The sequence below is a fragment of the Littorina saxatilis genome, linkage group LG1 (genome assembly GCF_037325665.1).
Source record: "Littorina saxatilis isolate snail1 linkage group LG1, US_GU_Lsax_2.0, whole genome shotgun sequence".
Lineage (NCBI taxonomy): Eukaryota > Metazoa > Mollusca > Gastropoda > Littorinimorpha > Littorinidae > Littorina > Littorina saxatilis.
In genome coordinates this window covers 9770606-9792055 of record NC_090245.1, presented here as the reverse complement: position 1 = coordinate 9792055, position 21450 = coordinate 9770606, and the positions used below count along the sequence as shown (strand labels likewise).

Sequence of the window (21450 nt, the reverse complement as noted above, 5' to 3'; positions counted from 1 at the left end):
CACACACTCCTCACTTCTCGCTCTCTCTTACACACAGACAAACACTCCATCCCCGTCACTCATACATATACACAATACAGTGGTACCCGTGATGAAAGGACAGCGAAAAGTGTCCCTACATTGCAGACGGCCTGTCATGACAGGTATACTTTGGTCATGATAATATACGAAGGGACAACCAAAGGTCAGAGATGGGATTTCCCCGGATTTTTCCGGATTTCCGGATTTTTGGGATCGCCAAGGATCGATTTTGAGATCGATCCAAATCCGTTGAGAAAATTTGGGGGGGGGGGGGGGGGGGTGAGTCGTTTTTGTTTGGTTTTCCCTTCGACTCGGCGAACGAAATTATCCGTAAATCGATCGGAAACCGAATCCTCAACTGGTGTATTCTCATTTGGCAACTTCCGTTTTTCCAATCCCTGTTCGCAGCGCACACACGTGAGAATCTCAAAATTTTCTTTGAGTTTGTCTCGAAGTAACAACACAAGAAATGACTTTCCGCAAAATCACGAAGGCTGAGGAGCAGTTGGCTACCGATGTTGACAAGGGTTTGTCAAACCCATGGAACTTTGCTTGGTTAGATGAAATCGTCACTGTAAAAGTTGATCTCAATGGAAAGGCAACTGAAGTTGATGTTCGTCTCGGTGACGCAATTTCTAAGATCGATCGAGGAATTTGAACCCGAGAAAGCGACCTGCATCAGATGAAGACAGTGTGACCAAAAAGGCAAAGCGTGATTAGACTTCAACAACGAGAATGCTTACTTTCGAAAGTGTATCATTTTGGTTTATCAAATCCGTCATTTTTTTCTGTGTAGAAACTAGTGCAATCTTCTGAACGTATCTATTGTTGCACTTACACCCCTGTTTCTAAAGACCACTGACTTGCCTGGTGCTGGTGATTGTGCTGGTGTCCAAAATAGTACCTGCTTTGTGGTAAGTGTTGCTTTTTCATTTTTTTCGGCGTTTTTTTCCAATTTAAAAATTCTTGTAAATAATGTTCGACTTCTAATAGTACAGCTTTGTTTTGTTTGTCGTTATTATTAGCACAATGACTAGAAAGATATAAATTTATCTTTCAATTCACAAAAAACAACTAACAATAAAAAAAACTTTAAAATATTAGCTCTGTGGTAAAGATACCAAAGCTTGTTTCTTTATTCAAGCATAAATTGAAAGTTCACAAATTCGTGTAATAAATGCATGTTTTTGTGTACTTTTTAACACTGAAATCTTAAAAAATCTTCAGCTTCAGGGGGCGTTGCCCCCTGACCCCCATCAGGGGCTTTGCCCCTGAACCCCATCGGGGGCTTAGGCAGCCCCCGAACCCCTGCCAGGATTTTTTCACATTTTCCAATCCCATCTCTGCAAAGGTGTCCTTTCAAGGGAGGTGTCCTTTCAAGGGAGGTGTCCTCTCATTAGAGGGGCCTCACATCTTTCTTTATTTGGTGTTTAACGTCGTTTTCAACCGGGCCTCACATCGCAAGTACAACTGTACATACACATGTACAAATGCACAGACACTTTCAGTCAGGGTGAGGTGAGGGGAAGGGGCGTGGCCGCTGCCGGAGATCTGGTTGGAATGGTTTGATTTTCTGCTTGATTCGGGGTGCTGGATCGTACGCCATGGAGTCCGAAAATGCATCCGTGCTGCAACAAGAATAACATACATTTGAGCTACATAGTCTGTGACCTCTGCTTAGAAGGTGTGACCAAACATTTGACTTATAAACACAATCCAAAAACAAGAGTTGTAGATTATTGGAACGTTTCATTATTGACAAAACAAAATGTTACATTTACAGTATGTCGACCCACTGGTCATTGAAGTGGACACGCACTTATGGTACAAATAATGAACTTATCTCAGAATCCTTGATGAATCTTGCATGAAATCATCTTGCATGCGAGTGTGGGTATGTGTGTGTGTCTGTGTGTGTGTGTACGCATATATTCTTGCATGAGATTCATGGGAATCTTTTGCATTGTATCTCACTCAACGTCCCATGCATGCACCTTTCTTTTTTCAAATCTAGTTTTGATTTTGGAACCTTAGCAGCCTATCTCTTTCAGATTTGACTCACTAGAAGTATGTGTAGAAGATGCAGTAATAGATGACAATGCCAAACGTGACCAGCACAGTCAAAATGATGTACAGGCCTGCGATTCCCCCAGACGTTCCCTGCAAAAAACAAAGGTACGGTACAGCTTTCAGACTGTGACTGTGGATCAACCACAATAAAAGTACTAGCTAAATGTTCAACATTTCAAATTTGTCTGCATTCTGAAGCGTTGACCATCTTTACAATACAGTGGAACCCCCCTTTTAAGACCTCCAAAAATATGAGAAAATCGGATTTTAAAAAGGGGGTAATTTTACAGAGAAGTCAGACGTCAGAAAGCTTATTCGCCAAAACTTAGAAGTTCATTGCGATGGGGGGATTGGGGGGAATGGGAAACAATTTTGAAACCGAAAAACGTTACGCAATGTCCACATCAATAGGATGGCTCACTATTTCCATCCCTCAGCCGACATGGTCATTTCCGCGTCAGTTTTTGTATTGTCCGTTTTGTGCGTGTACAACTAATTACACAGTTCTCTCGAATGTCGAGTCGCGAAGCATATCCGAAGACAACAAATGTGCAAACCGAGTGAAAATGACTGTCAACTGAGATAGAAACTCGTATTATCTCTCAGAACCGAGACTTTGTTCAGAGGTTTTGAACAGAAAGTCTGAGAAAACAAGATCTTAGCAGGAGGGGGTCTTAAAAGGGGGGTTCCACTGTAATTCTTGGATAGACATCAGCTCTTTGAATAGAAATGAATTAAGCCTGCTGGTATGGACAGCCTGCCATATAGGCTTTTGTCGCACTTTTATTTTGGCATTGACAGCCAGCTTCTGCTACATGCAATCACATTATTTGCTTTGTTTTAAATCACAACTTTAAACTGATGAGTTAAGATTTGGCACTTGATGCTGTTGGACATTGTTTTGGGGGGGACTTCCCCCCCCCCCCCCCCCCACACACACACTTAAACATGTAGAAGTTTACAGCTCAGCCAAGCAGAGTCGATGTGTTATGCCCTCCACAAATGTAATTCAGTAATAGAAAAGGTTCCAGCAGGGGAATAGGTACCTGACAGAAATAAAACAGATCATAGACCATTTATCCTGGACCGCCAACTGGCTCTCTCTCCGCTCTTTCTCTCTAGGTAGCGGCCTCTCGCATTTAGGAACCTACGCTTACAAGCCTTTCAGAAATCAGGGGGACGTGATATCCGGTGTTGATTGTAAACATGGACGAAGTTGCCGAGGTAAGTTCTGAAAATGCTAAAATAAACTCAGCAAAAGTGCATATGGAACATGTTTTTCGATGAGTTTTGTTAAGTTTACTTTGGAGTTTTGGAAAATCCAGTTCATTGTCACCTCCCGGCATTGTCACAAATAACTGGAGCGTGCTTTCTTTTCACTGTCTTCGAATCGCTGGCCTTTCAAACCGGACGCTAAGCGCCCCTGAAAGGCGGCGTCGTAACCTTGAAGGGTCACGTGACGAGTTGGCGGTCCAGGCTATTTGGTCTATGAACAGATGCACCTAATTGGCAAAAAAAGGTATTTGACTTACTGATTCAAAAGGTATCTCCCAGTACTTGGCACAGGTAAGGTATGAACAAAGCTCCTGTATCGTCACTTCTGAAACACAAACACACAAGTCAGATTAAATCCAAAGTCACCATGGTATAGGTTATAGGTCTACAGCCAGTGAGAATCAATTGCCAAGTTTGAATTGTGAAGTTTATGGAGGCACAGTGACAAGAGACTGGTTGTGAATGGATTAGTGATCTTTTTTCTTGAGAATATGAAGAGCATTTGGTTGAAAATGTTGAGTAAGTGACCACTTAGGTTGAGAACCTTCAGTGCCAGCGGTGAGAAGAAGAGATATGAACTTTCACCAGAACCTCTGTGAACTTTCTCCAGAGTGAATTTTTGTTTGTACAGTCAACCTAACTTCAAGGACTTCTCTGGTCAATTTTATGGATATATATCAACAGAGAATTTTGAAGGAATTATTCAACTTTGGGGATAGTCTGGTTAGTTCCATGGACATGTGAACGGCGACACAATTTCAGGATCCGATTCGTATGGAGGGGGTGAATGTGCTAGCTGTTATCCTCCAAGGGGTGTGAGAGTTTAATCATTTTATGTGGTGACTTTTATTTAATTCCATGATCTTCTTTTCTTATCAATATCAGTAAATATTTTGAAATGTTACTCTGTTGTTCTGCTAAGAGAGTTGGTTGAATGTGTTGCCATGATCCTTGAAGTTTGTGTGCGAGTCAATGTGTGTTTGACTCTGAATGAGTAGACATGTATTTAAGTGTGTATGGGTAACCATGCATGGGAAAGAGCACAACACCGAGCAACTCGACTAACTATCAAAATCGCAGACAAACACTTCGAATCAAATGGAGAGACATAGTAGTATTAGTACCGTTGATCTCACCTGTCAAAGAACGAGTTTCATTCACTGTCAGTCCCGACGGAACACAAGTCTGTACCATGGACTGAAACATAAGTCAGGAGACACAGTGAACATTTGAGAGTGGTTGTGTTTAAAATTCAGATAAAGACCCCCAGTTATAATTATGAATGCAGTGTGGAGAAGAAGGGACCCTAACCCTAACCCTAAGTTCAGCTAGAATCAGACATTGCATCAAATCAACTTGTTGGCCCCTGTCTGCTGTTGACTCACTCACCTCACATTTACGATGCAGACTCGTCATGTCATCCTCCAGACAGAGTGCAATATCCCAGTAGTCTGCTGTGATCGAACCGCCAATGATGTCACAGCGAAACACTTCACACTCGTCAGCAAGGCACAGCGCATTCTCCTCCTGGGAAAAGACAATGATGTATTTATGGGGGTTACAAAATGTTGTAGCAGACTCCCTCTGCCCATATATGGAGCTTGATCACTTCTGTGAAAGGCCAATACAGTTAATATACTGTGGACCCCCCCCCCCCCTTACACACTTAAGACCTCCAGAAATCTGAGAAAATTATGTCTAAAAAATGAGGGTATAGTTAAATGGAGGGTATAGTTAAACCGAACATCTAAATAACGTCTTAAAAAGAAGAAAGCCTGCAATTGGGGGGGGGGGGGGGGGGGGGTCTTTTAGTATGCAGATGTCAGGATAAAAAGAACACCAAAGCAGATCTGTGTCTTTTCTGTGAAAGACACAGTCACCTCAAGCAAGGAGCATTTGTAATGTCAAGAAAAAGATCCATGCTAAAAATGAAAAATTGATGAATAATAAAACAAAAAGCCCATTAAGAAAAATGTAAACATCAGCTCCTCTACGTACAGTCCTTTCCCTCACTCAGTGATTCACTGCCATCAAGAAAAGAGAAAGTTGTACATGTATACATGGACAGTGGAACCTCCCTTTTAAGACCTTCAAAAGTCTGAGAAAACCAGGTCTTAAAGTTAAAATGGAGGGGTCTTGAAATGGGGGTAAATGTACAGAGGGGGTAAAATATACAGGTGGGTAAATGTACAGAGGGGGTAAATGTACAGAGGGGGTAAATGTACAGAGGGGGTAATGTACAGAGGTTCTGAACAGATAGTCTGAGAAAACAAGGTCTTAAAACTAAACGGGAGGGAGTCTTAAATTGGGGGGTCTTAAAAAGGGGGGTTACTCTGTATCTTACCTCAAGGTGATCAGTATGCCTGTTGTCAAAATGCAGATCCAGAAAGTGCTCGTTGACGAAGGATTTGCCGCAGAAACCACAGTACCATTTGGTACCTTCCTGCACATATTTGTGCATCTCTTGCGTGCGGTAGCGATCTCGTGCAGGTGAAACTACACACTCATCTGACAGCTCCGTGTTCATGGCTGAAAAGGCTGGCAGCACCTTCTGTAAGTGTAACAGAAAAATTCACAGGAATTGGAAATAAATAAATAGACTGATTTCTTCTTGTTCTTGTTCTCCTTCTTCTTCTTCCGTAGAGGACTGGGTTCTTGCGAACGTCTCAGAGTCCTGCGGTTGAGTCACTGTTACCGAGAGTGGCTAGCTCCGGCAAACAGGGAGATTAGAAAGGTGGGGAGGTTAAAACTATGTACAGGGATTTGATCCATAATGGGGAGGGGGAGGGGGGTATCCACACCTGTTTCAGGAACAGCAATTGTACACGAGTAAACAAGCAGTTCAGAACAGGGTTACTAACAGACAGGTGCGAGTAAGACGCTGTCTTCAAACTCTGTCCCTAAATAAGCACTACATTGAGCAAGTAACTTGATCAAGATTCATTCCTTTCTGAACTAAGTTGTACAAATTTATCAATAATTTATTATCATATTGACCCCGATGAAGCAATGTAAATGAGAGGCATCTGTACAGATCATTCCGTAACTTCAAAGGTATCTAAAATGACTTGTTATGCTTACAAATACAAGAGCAGGTTCTGCAAATTGGAGGCTTAATAGTTAAAATAAAAAACGCTCGCGCTGGACCCGAGCGGTACTCTTCAGACATTCACACACAAACAAACACACACACACACACACTCTCTCTCCCTCCCTCTCTCTCTTTCTTTCTTACACACACACACACACACACACACACACACACACACACACACACGAGTACAGACTCATGCACGCACACACACACACACACACACAAACACACACACACACACACACACACTTTCTTTCTTTATTTGGTGTTTGACATCGTTTTCAACCACGAAGGTTATATCGCGACGAACACACACACACACACACACAAACAGTAACACTAACACATGTGCACAAAATGAGAACACACACACACACACCGCGCGAGAGAAAAAGACTACAGGGAGGCATTGACGTCAAAGACTTTCGACCGTGACGTAATTACGTCACTATTCTTGGTTTACGGTACCATTCGGCGGCTTTGCTACGAGTATGCCATAGTCTTGGTTGGCCGAGACCTTGCACCGTTCTATCAGACTGCCTGGCTGGCTGTTGCACCGCGAATTCCTCCCACCGCCAAGTCGTTTTTTTGTGGTTTATTTCGCATTTAGGTCCCAGGTAATATTATGAAGTTTTAATACGATCAATCAGACCTATTATCAAGTTAGTGTATCAACTTTTAAACGAGCTGCGCCCAGTAGTTTCCCAGCAATGAGCTGTTAAGTCGAGACACACACACACACACAGACAATTAAAGTCTGCTGAGCCCTAGTACTAGCGTACTCGGGGATAAATTCCAGTGTAATGCGACTCGTGAGCTATAAATTTACAACGCTAAAGTTCAACAATACCATCAATCTTTCACCAATTACACACGCGTTATACGTGTTACTAAGGTGACTGAAAGGACGAAAGAAAACATCTCACAATACCAACCTCGTACACCACTCTGCGCACAAGTCGAGACCGGCCTCTGTCGCATCCTCTCGGAGAAGACACTGCAGACTCAACCAGAAAGATCCCCTGAAACAGATAAACGCGCCGTGAAAACACACAAACAATACAGCAGGGTCTTTGTGCTACTCTTTGCATTGCTAAAACTTTAAAGAAAAGGTGTTCTGCACTCACAATGCATAGTATTCTCACGAGACACAAATTCATCTCGCTGAAACACTACTTTCGTCTGCCATTGGTGCCAAAAACGATTCTTGGCGAACGGAATCAGAACGCTTTGCGTTTCAACATAGATGTGTATCTATGGTTTCAAGAATAGCTGCCTTCATGTGACATTAAATTAACCTTAAAGTAGTCCATAACTATACGTGCCGAACGTGAAGGATATCAATTTAATGTTCTATCAGTGTTTTAAAAGAAAATTTACTAAGAGATATGTTTTTAGTTTTACGACAGTAAGACAAGGGAGATAATTACAATAACAGCGCAAATGTGACATACATTGATTACGTCCCTTCGACTGCTCGCAAACACACACACACACACACAGAAGCAGACATAATCACAAGACACACTCTATCGCACCATCGTCTCTCTCACAAATACACTTACATAGTCTCTCTCAAATAGATAGAGATAGATAGAGAGAGATAAATAGAGAGAGAGAGATAACGAAATAGAGAGAGAGAGAGAGATTAGATTAGATTAGATTAGATAGATAGATAGATAGAGAGAGAGAACGAAACTTATGACGTTTGGCTGTGACGTTTTACATGACGATTTTTTTTCTTTTTTTAATCAAGAATTTTACGTCATTGTTTGCTTACATTCATTTCACTGAAGAAGGGCGTGGCCGAAAGTCTTTGGAACTTGGTGTTTATTTTCTAAATAGTCTCTCTCAAACACACACACACACACACACACACACACACACACACACACACACACACACACACACACACACACAGAAACTTGGAAATGAAGCCATACCTAGCTTTAATCCAAAGAAATATCAACATGTTTATGCAGAGGTGAGGAGAAATATAAAATCTAGTAGCCTGAATTGTAATGGAAACAGAAATCACAACCTGTTTGAACAAAACACATTTGGCATTACAATGTACTGAAGACGGCTATGACATGCACCATATCCCATAAACAGTGGAAGAAACTTGACAAATAACTTAAATTGAGCTACTATTGGTTCATTTCAAGGACACAATCAAATACATCTGTGCTTGGCTTCTACTTTTATATCTTTCTTTCTTTATTTGGTATTTAACATCGTTTTCAACCACGAAGGTTATATCGCGACGGGGAAAGGGGGGAGATGAAATAGAGCCACTTGTCAATTGTTTCTTGTTCACAAAAGCACTAATCAAAAATTTGCTCCAGGGGCTTGCAACGTAGTACAATATATTACCTTACTGGGAGAATGCAAGTTTCAAGTACAAAGGACTTAACATTTCTTACATACTGCTTGACTAAAATCTTTACAAAAATTGACTATATTCTATACAAGAAACACTTAACAATGGTAAAAGGAGAAACAGAATCCGTTAGTCGCCTCTTACGACATGCTGGGGAGCATCGGGTAAATTCTTCCCCCTACTTCCCTGGCGTTTGTTTGTTTGTTTATTTGTTGCTTAACGTCCAGCCGACTACGCAGAGCCATATCAGGACGAGGAAGGGGGGGATGAAGGGGGCCACTTGTCAAGCGATTCCTGTTTACAAATGCACTAACCCATTACTTGTGTCCCAGCAGGCTTTAGTAAAACTAAATTAATACCTACTGGAAGATTACCAGTTTCCAGTATGTTAAAATAGGCTTAACCTATCTACTGCTGGACTTACATCAGAACACTAACAGATTAAACTATACATGAATCGCGAGACAAGCGGCAAGAGAAGAGATTTTTGGAAAAAATACAGGTGAATGAGCAAGAAGGCAGAAAAAAGAAAAGAATTCATGAAGAAAAAGAGAGCATGACAGGAAAGAGGAACCAAAAATCTACCTAACAGCAAACTAGAAAGCTCCTGCGGTTCCAAAAACAGGAGGGGCCTTTAATTTCATAACCGCAGTGCCCCACTGCGGGATCCCTGGCGTTACTTTTATATAAAAATATATATATCTATATATATATACGACTAGTGTCTGTCTGTCTATTCGCGATGCACGGCCAAAGTTCTCGGTGGATCTTTTTCAAATTTGGACACCGTATTCAGCTACACCCTGGACACAACCTCATCGATGAGATATTTCAACACGTGCTCTCAGCGCTGCGCGCTGTGCGCGCTGAACCGATTTTGTTTGTTTTTTGGTCTGGATCCACTACCAGTAACTCTTCCTTATCTTCTCCAGTGTTTTCAGCCGCGATTATCTCTCTTCCTCCGTGTGGCGTCAATCCATATTCCCGTTACTACGTTACTATTTTTAGAAGGTCACTGCACGTTACTATTTTTAGAAGGTCTCCAGTGTTTTGCGCGTTTATCTCCTTTCCTTCGTTCGCCGGCCGGGTCCCAGCGCAGCCTGGTATTCGGCTCTACTTCTTCCCGGCGAAGCCGTTACCCGGCTAAGCGGGTAATCATCTAGTATACATATATATATATATATATATACATGTACCTCATTCGTTCATTAAATTTCCACTGAGTACTGTCTAGCTGTTGGTTAAATTATGTTGTGTTGCCGTTTTGTTTTTATCATTTCCTCCCTGCTTGTTGAATCTTTTTGCTGAGTATCAAATTTGGTTACATTTACAAAGGAATGTACATGAAAAACAACATACTCCCAACATTCCTGCATTTCATTTAGCTGCCATGCATTTCATGAATGTTGAAGTGTGTAAAGGCAACATTACCACTTCAAAACAAATAAAAAGCACACACACACAAAAAAACACCCACGGAATATGCAAGAATCTCCATAGATCTATCCCAACAACAGAATCAAAAGAAGAAAGGTAAGTACAAAACAAGTAATTATTTTTTCTGTCAACAAAATAAAGGTGCCTTTTTTGTTTTGTTTTTAATCTGGATTTTGGAACATTAGCAATTCATCTGTTTCTGGATTTATCCCAGCAACACATTTTTAAATCTAAAGACAATGGATAGGATGCAGCCCTAACCACTTCTTCAAATATGTCAGAAAACTCTATCTCATACAGTACTTACTGAATCACTTAATGAAAAACACAAGAAAAAGAAGAGGCAATGATTGTTCAAAGGAAGAGAATATTTCTTTGACACAAATAATGTAGAACCGACCAAAATGATCAGCAAAAAGGGAGGAAAGAAGACAAATCTTCCCAGGAAGCTACATCGAAGTCCACAGGCGTGCATATTTGTTAACAAAGGAAAACCAAGCGAGACTCACCCAAAATGATATTCAGCAACACACGCACACACACATGTACCATAAAATAAACCCTGTTACCCATTTCATCATTTGGGGTGGGGGGGGGGGGGGGGGTGGGGGGTGGAGTTCAAGAATGTGATACATGTTCCATCAAAATCAACCCTCTTACCCATTTAATCATTGGGGAGGGGGGGGGGGTCAAGAATGTTATATATGTACCATCCCAATCAACCCTAACCAATGAGTCATTTTACTCGTCAGCACACTGCCTACCAGATTAGGTAGATGCAAACAAAACGAAACAGAACAAAAATGGCGTAGCTCTGTTTTAGGGCTAGATATTCAGTCTCCAATCTGTTCCTTATGTCAAGTTCATTAAGCACCAACTGTTCATTTGGTTGTCCATTTGATGAACATGTGTCATACTCAGAATTGCAAGGCTTGCATGCTTGCAAAGCAGTGACATAAACAGCAACGTTTGGGTGCAGAAGATGAGCAAGAGAACAACCCTGTGAGCCTGACAGAGATGAAGACCATCATTAAGTCTCTGCACAGGACGCCCCAGCCACAGGACAGCTACCACCTGCTATCCAGACCACAGCAGGTGGTCATCTTCCGCCTGAGAACGGGACACAACAGACTTAACCAGCATCTCCACGGGAAGCTGCATGTTGTGCCCTCCCCCATGTGTTCTTGTGGAGAAGCAGAGCAGGACACGGCCCACATCCTACGAGACTGCAGGAACCACCAGGTGCTGAGAGAGGAAATCTGGCCATTGCCGGAGTCCCTGCACAACAAGCTGTACGGGCCAGTGGCTGCGCTGCAGAGGACCACTAATTATATCTCAAGACCTGGACTCCAAATGTGATCGGCGATCGAAAAGAAGAAGAACAGCAACGTTTAAACTTTTGTGGAATGCTATACAAAATATTGTCTATTAAACCAACTCAACATTGTTGAACTACAACAGATATCAATACCATACATGCCAATCTGGTGGCTGATAGCCCTGCACCACGGTAAAGGTACACAGTGGAACCCTCCCTTTAAGACCCCCCAATTAAAGACTCCCTCCTTGTTAAGACCTTGTTTTCTCAGACTTTTATTCATAACCTCTGTAAAATTACCCCCATTTTTAAAACTCCCTCCTTTTCAAAACCCTATTTTCACAGATTTTTGGAGGTCTTAAAAGGGGGGGTTCCACTGTATGTGCTTGTTCCCAACATTGCTCAGCTGCCATTGTCAGAATCACTTAGCACATCTCCCTGAGGTGTTCCACAGCATTCAGCACAAGCAGCAATCATTACGTTTCACACTATTTCAACTGTCCATAACACACACGTGATTCATTGCTGCAGGAATTCCAGATATACAGATACATTTTAATCTTATTTTAATTTTCATTACTTTATTGTTCCATCGCTAGGAAACTTGGGTCACTTCCTCACACTGGAAAGCTAGCAGCAACAGAGTCGCGCTACTCAGGTGCGTGCGTATTTAGGTGTATTCAGCCACCTGCATTTATGGCAGAATGACCAAGGTCTTTAACGTGCCATTGTGATGACACGGGGGTGGGACATGGCTTCCGTCTCTGGGTCTGCACATAAAGTTGACCCCTGTCCGTCCCGGCCCGAATTAAAACCTGCGACCTTCCGATCACAAGTCCAGTGCTCTACCAACTGAGCTACCGGGCCCCCTCTCTCTTTTACGAGCCACTGTGGTGACACGGGGGAGGAACATGGATACCGTTTTTGAGTCTGCACATAAGTTGACCCATGTCCGGCCCCGCCAAGATTCAAACCCGTTGCCAGCGGATCACAAGTCCAGTGCTCTACCAACTGAGTTACCGGGCCCTATGATAAAAGAACACTCTCTGGGACAAACCTAAAGTGACCCTACACTGCAGGTTTGTTTCGTGACATTATATATGGTTCAAATTAATACAGTGGAACCCCCCTTTTAAGACCTCAAAAAATCTACAAAAATCAGGTCTTAAAAGGGAGGGGGTCTTAAAATGGAGGTAAATTTACAGAGGTTAAGAACAGAAAGTCTGAAAAAGCGAGGTCTTAAAAGGGGGGGAGTCTTAAAAGGGGGGTTCCACTGTATATCAAAGGACAACAGAAGGTGTCCTTTGTTCGGAGATGTCCTCTCATTGGAAGGCCTCATATTTGCAGGTACACAGTAACACAGATCTTTGACTAGATTTGTTACCTAAGCTGTGGTCAGAAGATCAGTAACCTCAGGAATTCTTTTCCCCGATTTGAAACCCGAGGATTGAACATCAGCTCTTGACAGCCTTCAACACAAACAGTGCATCGTTGAGGACATAAAAGGAATGTTTCAAGTCTCCCTCACACAAGTACGGCACTCGAGTAAAGGCCTCAACCTCAAAGCCGGCTGGTTGAAACACACCCGTCGTCAGCTGTGCGACTTGTTCTTCAAATGTCGCGCCTGTGATCCGAAGGTTCTCTGTGGGGACGTGATCTTCAGAATCTAGGAAATAAATACATTCACTTTTATTCCATTTTCAAAAGAAGTTATAAACAAGTCGCGTAAGGCGAAAATACAATATTTAGTCAAGTAGCTGTCGAACTCACAGAATGAAAGTGAACGCAATGCAACGCAGCAAGACCGTATACTCGTGGTCCACCGCTCACGGCATAGGCAGTGAAATTGACAAGAAGAGCGCGCGAGCGGGGTAGTGGTTACGCTATGCTGCATAGCATTAGCACGCTTTTCTGTACCTCTCTTCGTTTTAACTTTCTGAGCGTGTTTTTAATCCAAACATATCATATCTATATATTTTTGGAATCAGGAACCGACAAGGAATAAGATGAAAGTGTTTTTAAATTGATTTCGAAAAAAAAATTTTGATAATAATTTTTATATATTTTATTTTCAGAGCTTGTTTTTAATCCGAATATAACATATTTATATGTTTTTGGAATCAGCAAATGATGGAGAATAAGATAAACGTAAATTTGGATCGTTTTATACATTTTTATTTTTTTTTACAATTTTCAGATTTTTAATGACCAAAGTCATTAATTAATTTTTAAGCCACCAAGCTGAAATGCAATACCGAACCCCGGGCTTCGTCGAAGATTACTTGACCAAAATTTCAACCAATTTGGTTGAAAAATGAGGGCGTGACAGTGCCGCCTCAACTTTCACGAAAAGCCGGATATGACGTCATCAAAGACATTTATCAAAAAAATGAAAAAAACGTTCGGGGATTTCATACCCAGGAACTCTCATGTCAAATTTCATAAAGATCGGTCCAGTAGTTTAGTCTGAATCGCTCTACACACACACACACACAGACAGACAGACACACGCACATACACCACGACCCTCGTTTCGATTCCCCCTCGATGTTAAAATATTTAGTCAAAACTTGACTAAATATAAAAAGTCAACAGGCTACTGAATTGATCATCTGTTCATGCACCAGTTAATTCATTCATTTACTCATTCATTCTCTAATGCACTGATTCATTTGTTCAGCAACTCATGGACTCATTCTGCATCAAACATGCAACCATTTATTCATCTGCACATTCCTTTACTCACTCATTTATTTCTTAATTACTCATTTGTCCAGTGACTCATTTAACACCATAGGTCGGAGCTGTGCCCGTCTTAGCACATGACGGGCGGGGATGTAGCTCAGTCGGTAGCTCGCTGGATTTGTATCCAGTTGGCCGCTGTCAGCATGAGTTCGTCCCCACGTTCGGCGAGAGCTTTATTTCTCAGAGTCAACTTTGTGTGCAGACTCTCCTCGGTGTCCGAACACCCCCCGTGAGTACACGCAAGCACAAGACCAAGTGCGCACGAAAAAGATCCTGTAATCCATGTCAGAGTTCGGTGGGTTATAGAAACACGAAAATACCCAGCATGCTTCCTCCGAAAACGGCGTATGGCTGCCTAAATGGCAGGGTAAAAAACGGTCATACACGTAAAATTCCACTTGTGCAAAAAAACACACACGAGTGTACGTGGGAGTTTCAGCCCACGAACGCAGAAGAAGAAGAAGATCCAAACACATTCATCCTTCCCAAAGGCAGATCCCTGCCACTACAGTGGAACCCCTCTTTTAACTCATTGTCTCCCAGGTACGGATATATCTGTACCCACTCATATGGCTCTATCTGACCAGGTACGGATAAAATCTGCTCAGACTGTTAGCTTCAGTCGCTCCCTGTAACGTCCATCTAACGCCTGCATTCCAGCGTGTTGATACACAGTTACTACAATTCTGAGTGACCTGCTTCAGCACAGCTGGTCTCGGCTAAAAAAAAACTTGGTCAACATTGGTGGGCTAGAAAGTGTTAAGACCCTGTTTTCTCAGAGTTCTTGTTCACAACCTGTGTAAATGTAGCCCCATTTTAAGACTCCCCCTTTGAGACCTGATTTTCCCAGTTTTTTTTTAAAGTCTTAATTAAAAGGGAGATTCCACTGTACAGACGTTGAGAATGCCTCGTACCAAACTCCACGTAGGGTCTGAAAGGAATGACCAAAGCCACTAGGACCCTGCCAGTGTCAGGCCGCAGAACTTTTCTCATGGTGTGGAGCATGGATACCGGCTTGTCACAGCGATCCAACAGGTTCAAGCAACTGATGACGTCATAGGTCGTCGTCCCGTTGTCCCAACTGTCCACCTCTGCCACCCTGGAGAAAGCAGGATAGAGAAAAAATTCCTAAATCTCTACTGAATGATATGGTCTATATTGCTACTCTGATAGACACGTGGGAGGATTTGCAGGTTGTGATTGGATAGTTTCACACAGCCCTAGTTCGGCGATTATTCCATAACTCTACGAAAGTCGTCCATAACCTTTATATTTTTAACAACAAACTTGCACGAGGTTCCAGTTTCAACACCATGGGCCGGGTGAAGAAAAACTGTGAGGCCTTCAGTGCTCAGAACAGCTTCCAAATGAAATCAACAGATTTCAAAATTTCAAGTTTCAACATAAGCAAATACGAAGTTGTTTTTAATGATGCGACAAACATGCTTGTTTAACGATACAAAAGACGTAGTGAATTTCCTTTAAAAAAAACCACAGACATAACTTCAAACAATGAACACATCGAAGACTGAACATCAAAAGACGAAAGGATGGACTTACTGAAAGCCTTTATAGGAGAGAACTCGGCGCATCGGCGGAGACATCTCTGTGACGTACGTGTTGCTGAAGTAGGATGCCATCACCTTGGTCACCTCCCCATCCCCTGCACCTGATCCACACAGGAGTCATGGCATTAGGCCAAGAAAAAAAGAAATCACTGATTCAGGTGCCCCAACTGACCCTATTTTTGCCTCCCAACCCTAGCACTTTTTTTTTTACTGAGGCCAAACAAAAATATATGTTGGTTTAGGGTAACATGACCAACAAGAGGCGAAGCCATCAAGGCTCACGTAAGAAATCGACAAACAGTAACACAAACTCAATCACTCCGTCACACATACACACACACACACACACACACACACACACACACACACAGAAAGAGCATAGGTGAAACTGTGCAAGAAAGCGAGACACTAGATCTAGATCTGTCTGTCTGCATGTAGCCTACTTACAGGGACACGACTGCCAACTAGTCTCGGCCCGCTCAAAATAATAATGACCGAGACTTTCAGTACTTCCTTCGCGTGACGTCTAACCCTCTTACGTCATAATGTGACGTCAATGTAATGTGACGTCTTCAAATGTTAGAGTTTCTACCACAGACATACACACGCACGCACATACGCACGCACGCACGCACGCACAGACAGACAAAGTTACGATCGAATAGGCTACACTTACGTGAGCCAAAAAACCAATAGGGTCGGTAGGTCGGCTTTAAAAAAAAAAAAAGTGTTTGTCTCGGTATAGTTCGCAAATTGTGCCAGGGTTTGTTTTTTGGTTTTTTAAATTTGAGAAATGAAAAACAACGTTTTAGGGACGTCGGGAAAAAATTGTGTTGGTCGGGTTACCCTATATATTTTTATATTTTTGTTTGGCCTGACCCTATTTTTTCCTCCCAACCCTAGCACTTTTTTTTAACCTTAAAAAATAAATTATAAGAAATGACAAAACTGGGCTTTGCAGACTTTAGAAGAAAAGTTACTCTTCTCCGACATCTGAGGGACACAGCTTGTGTTATCATCACCAGCCAATAAAAAGCCACATGCACACATTGTGGCACATACTACAATAAATTTACTTTTCAGGGCCTAAAATGTCTCCCTTTTAAAAAGAAAATCAGTGAAAAACTTCTCCCAAGTCACTTATTACCTGCACTACAATTATAAAGAGCAACCACATCTGCCCAAATCATTCTTCAGTTACAACGATGGCCTTAGGAATGATCCCAAGGTCATTAGTGCACCACTCTCTCTCTCTCTCTTTTCAAAACGAATTGTAGATGAATTCCAAAAATAACTCTGTTGGGTCTGTAGAAGTTGTGAAAGAGTGAAAGCCCTTGCTTTTTACTCGGACAAACATTGGAGGGGCCAATGACTAGTGAAGGGTGTGTCGGGAAAATGTGTAAAGGAGTTTGTGTGGTATTCACTCTTTTGCAACTCATACAAACCCGACGGAGTTATTTCCAAAAGTCGTCTATTCCTACCCCAAACCCCACCCTCCTTTCTTGGAATTAGAAAGATCCCCATATAAGTTGACTTACCCAAGTCTATGAGATTTTCAGCTTTTCTGACAGGTGATAAACGCAGCAGCTTCTCGAACTGCTGGTGTGACAACACAAACATGGATCCTCTGCCAAGCAGTCTGAAAGAAATAACATTCCAACAGAAACAAAATTTAGAACAGTTGATATGATTATCAGCGCAAAAGATGTTTAGTGTAAAAAGCAATGTGCACACTTGAATGTTCTTTGGTGCACTACTTGAGCTTTTTTTTTATCAACTTTGACCACTGCACCTTATTGACCAGTAGCCCCTTGTGTCATGACTATGTCTAAAGAAAGAGTACACATGTACCCATCGTTATACATTAAAAGAATATAACTCTCCCTCTGTAGTCGTTTGCATCCTTCTGCTACTATTACACAATCTTCTGGAACCATCCCCCTCACACATCTATGGAGTTAGTCTCAATTGAAAATGTCAGCCATTGACTGGGTGGCCATAAAGCTATAGTGAAGGCAGCTGGTCTACGCTGAAAATATCGCACTTATTGGTTATTGACCTGGGGTCACTAGGCCAGTGTCTTTTTAATTGCAAGGACACACAGTGGATACAGTGGGTTTGATAGAGTAGGGAGGACGCAAAGTGGCTTTGTTCTCGCCGCACATTTCTTCTAGGAACAAACATATTTCTGCTTTCTTCTTCTTCTTCGTTCAGATGCTGAAACTCCCATGTTCACTCATGTTTTTGCACGAGTGGATTTTTTACGTGTATGACCGTTTTTAACCCGCCATTCAGGCAGCATACGCCGATTTCGGGGGAAAATATTTCCGCTTTAATTTGTACTTCCTTTTGCTTGCCCAGTACATCATACATGGGATTGGGAGGCGCCTATTGTGTGGATTTTGTTCTTTTCATTTTCAAGTGAAAAGGGGGCATTGCGCCCTGTACAACTAAGCACCTTGTAGTCATGAAAATATGCTATTCAAACTTCATCCACATTTTGCAACAACATCCTCAAGCCAGAAAAACCTACCCATTGATGGACGTTTTGGTCATGAAGAGACCGAGCAGTGTTTGTGCCAGGGACTGGAAGACCTGCGTGAAGATCCAATCACTTTTCTCCAGGCAGTGGTCCAGGAACTCTGTCGTCTCCTCATCCTGGTCAAGGGGCACAAACCTATCACACATCTCCTCGGATAGCTTGCTGGTGTCAACGCGATACCACTGAAACAGAAACCAATGGCAGCTCGATCAAATACTTCATCTGACAAGTGTTTCTTACACGCAAGAATTGCTTGCCGCTGGCCCCTCGCTATTCAAGACAGCAAGAGTGTATTATTACACCCCCGGTATAGGGGTGTGTATAGGTTTCACTCGATGTGTTTGTGGCGGTATTTGTGTGTTTGTGTTCGCAAGTAGATCTCAAGAATGAACGGACCGATCGTCACCAAACTTGGTGAACAGGTTCTATACATTCCTGAGACGGTCCTTACAAAAATTGGGACCAGTCAAACACACGGTTAGGGAGTTATTGGTGGATTAAAATTATACAACGACTTATAGACGGACACCCCCGTTGGTCAAATGGAAATAACCTTCTCAGTTGGTGGCAGTGAGAATGGTTATTTTCCTTTGACCAACGGGGGTGTTTTTCCTATCAGAGGAATTTCTTGTTGTATATAAAACGGTTTGATGGCTAGCTACACAAAAAATAAAGAATTAAACACCATTGGTTGATACCGATAATGTCTGCACTGCATGGTCGGTAAACAGCGAAGCGAATTGGCAGCTGTGTAGCTGCCATTTTTCTTGTGTAGCAAGCACCCCAAAGGCATGCTCGCCTACTCTCGTCAAATCCTAGCGTTCCTATAATGGCGAGAAATGCTGAAAAATAGCTACTTCCTTGCCCCATGCACTCGCCAAATCTCGCGTCAAAGAAACAGGGGACTGATGACTACATATAGTTTGACAGCATCCCCTGTCTTTGATAATGGTCTTGCCGTAATGGTTGTTGTTCCTGTTGTGTGTGGTATGCTGCCGTTATTGTCATAAAAACACACCTTGGAATAACAGTATATGATATTAAATGATCTAAACTTAAAAGACCAGAATTCTGAGATTACTCTCTCTCTCTCTCTCTCTCTCTCTCTCTCTCTCTCTCTCTCTCTCTCTCTCTCTCTCTCTCTCTCTCTCTCTCTCTCTCTCTCTCTCTCTCGTTTAATGATAGTTCCTGTCCCACTGGTACGATGCCTATTAGGGACTGTCATTGATATTTCGCTAGATATTTCTCTCTCTCTCTCATTATTTCTACACATTACATGTTCGTGTTTGCTGTCTCGATGGACGGTGTCTTCCTGCAGACGGGCAAGCACTGCTCTTGTGAATGGGCTTCGAGGTCGATATCCGCTGAATTCACCCATTGCTGATGCACACGAAATAAGGAAAACAGCGGCCCAGGGTAGTTTGTGAGAGAAAAATGTTGAGCTTTGCGTTATCATCACAAACTTGCCAGTAACGATCAGCCTAAGTCTATGTTTACGTGGTCCGTTTATCGGTCGCCGCCATGCTGCCGGAAGTTTCAAAAAGAAACAAGGACCAGCTTCCGGAAAATCTTCCGTCGTCTGCTTAGTTGGCTTTTGGAAGAACACGCTTTCATTTGTTCTTCCTGGATTGTAAGCAAGTTAAAATACCTACCAGATTGTGCATGAGTACAGGTTACAAACACCACTACCCCCAATCCACATACCCAACCCATTAGCTGAAAGACAGACGCTGGATGAGCAACTTTCTCGTCATTGTCCCATAAAGCGAAAGTCTAGGAGGAATTATTCCCCTTGGACTACAAAACGCGATTCATGTCCTGCGCCCCCCTCCCCCCTCTCTCCCCCCCTCTATCCTGGAAATTCTAATGTGTATAGGTTATGTAAACAGAACTATTAAGCTCGCTTGCAGTCTTCTTAAAGAGCCTGCTTGTCTTGTTAGTCCCCCTAAAATCTTGTTTTTATTGAGTATTCTGAATATGTATGAGAGAAAGGGGGAATGTACGTTCTGGCTCACCGATTCCGACAGACCCTAAATATTAACGCAAAATAGGCTTCTGGACTAAACTTTTACTAAAATGAAACATGCGACAAAATCAGAAAAATACTGCATAAATCCATACCAAAAAAAAATACAGTAAAGTAAGGTTGTTTTGAACCAATGCCGGGTCTGTCGGAATCGGTAACCCAGAACGTACATTCCCCCTTTCTCTTATACAACATTCTTAAGCTCAATACGCTCTCTCATTTACAAACTTTACTTCATGTGTTCTTTCACTTTTAGAATTATATCTGATACATGCAATGTGACTGTCTAAACGAATAGTTAACTCTTTACAAGTGATTCTATTTTTACTTTTTCTTCCCGTCCTATTTGAATCCCCTTTTTTAAAAACTGCTTTTTCAGATCTTCTATATCGATTGGCTTGTTATATTCAGCTCGTGTTTTTGTTTGAATACTTGCTTTCTTACTTTTGTAGTCATCAAAGTCTGTTTGTATCTGTTTGAATTCTTCGTCAGAAACTTTTGAATCTTCAAGTGCTTTACTGATAGACAGTTTTAGGCTAGACAATTTTGATGATGCAAGAGTGGAAATGGATTCGTGTTTTTCAAGCTTTTTCACAATTTTTTTCATTATAGCTGATGCTATAAATGATAAACCACCAACTGCTGCTGCGACACCGCCTAGGATTAGAGAAACTGGAGTCCCTACTCCGGTAGCTAACAGAATTGTTCCCGTTACACCTGCAGCTGATGCAAGGATAGTAGAACCAGTGCTGGCATTAGAAAGGCTGTTGTAAGTTGTTGAGTACTTACGTCTAGCGCGAGAATATTTTTCTAATTCATCTTCTAGTTGTTTTTGTATATTACTAATGTGTGCCAGTCTGAATTGTTGACTTTCTGCTGCACTTTCATCAATATTAGGATAAAGCTTCACACTGCTAGTCATCTTTTTAATGCAAAATATAAAATATTTATCTTAATTCTCACTGGCCAGT

General features: G+C 42.1%; 2 protein-coding genes across 2 annotated transcripts; both read right to left on the bottom strand.

Annotated features, from left to right (window-relative positions):
• Positions 1-294: 294 nt before the first annotated feature.
• LOC138961121 (uncharacterized) lies at positions 295-7671 on the bottom strand. Its single transcript, XM_070332724.1, has 8 exons — positions 7588-7671; positions 7396-7482; positions 5711-5917; positions 4756-4893; positions 4503-4563; positions 3624-3691; positions 2084-2181; positions 295-1649 (listed from the first exon to the last, which is right to left on the bottom strand). Exons 1-8 carry the CDS (start codon positions 7618-7620, stop codon positions 1526-1528), a joined length of 816 nt encoding a protein of 271 aa, XP_070188825.1. The 5' UTR covers positions 7621-7671; the 3' UTR covers positions 295-1525.
• A 3221-nt stretch (positions 7672-10892) lies between these two features.
• LOC138961041 (protein-L-histidine N-pros-methyltransferase-like) lies at positions 10893-19983 on the bottom strand. Its single transcript, XM_070332641.1, has 6 exons — positions 19730-19983; positions 18445-18635; positions 17450-17550; positions 15904-16012; positions 15258-15442; positions 10893-13264 (listed from the first exon to the last, which is right to left on the bottom strand). Exons 1-6 carry the CDS (start codon positions 19907-19909, stop codon positions 13053-13055), a joined length of 978 nt encoding a protein of 325 aa, XP_070188742.1. The 5' UTR covers positions 19910-19983; the 3' UTR covers positions 10893-13052.
• Between the last annotated feature and the right edge of the window lie 1467 nt (positions 19984-21450).

Excerpts from the sequence above, each read along its gene's own strand:
- LOC138961041 (XM_070332641.1), bottom strand. The coding sequence starts at position 19,909 with ATGATAACGCAAAGCTCAACATTTTTCTCTCACAAACTACCCTGGGCC. Across the intron at positions 18,636-19,729 it reads GAGACAGCAAACACGAACAT|TGGTATCGCGTTGACACCAG; the intron begins GTAATGTGTAGA and ends TTTCTGTTTCAG. Across the intron at positions 17,551-18,444 it reads ACCAAAACGTCCATCAATGG|ACTGCTTGGCAGAGGATCCA; the intron begins GTAGGTTTTTCT and ends TATTTCTTTCAG.
- LOC138961121 (XM_070332724.1), bottom strand. The coding sequence starts at position 7,620 with ATGAATTTGTGTCTCGTGAGAATACTATGCATT. Across the intron at positions 4,894-5,710 it reads GGCATACTGATCACCTTGAG|GAGGAGAATGCGCTGTGCCT; the intron begins GTAAGATACAGA and ends GTCTTTTCCCAG. Across the intron at positions 3,692-4,502 it reads TGAAACTCGTTCTTTGACAG|AAGTGACGATACAGGAGCTT; the intron begins GTGAGATCAACG and ends TTTGTGTTTCAG.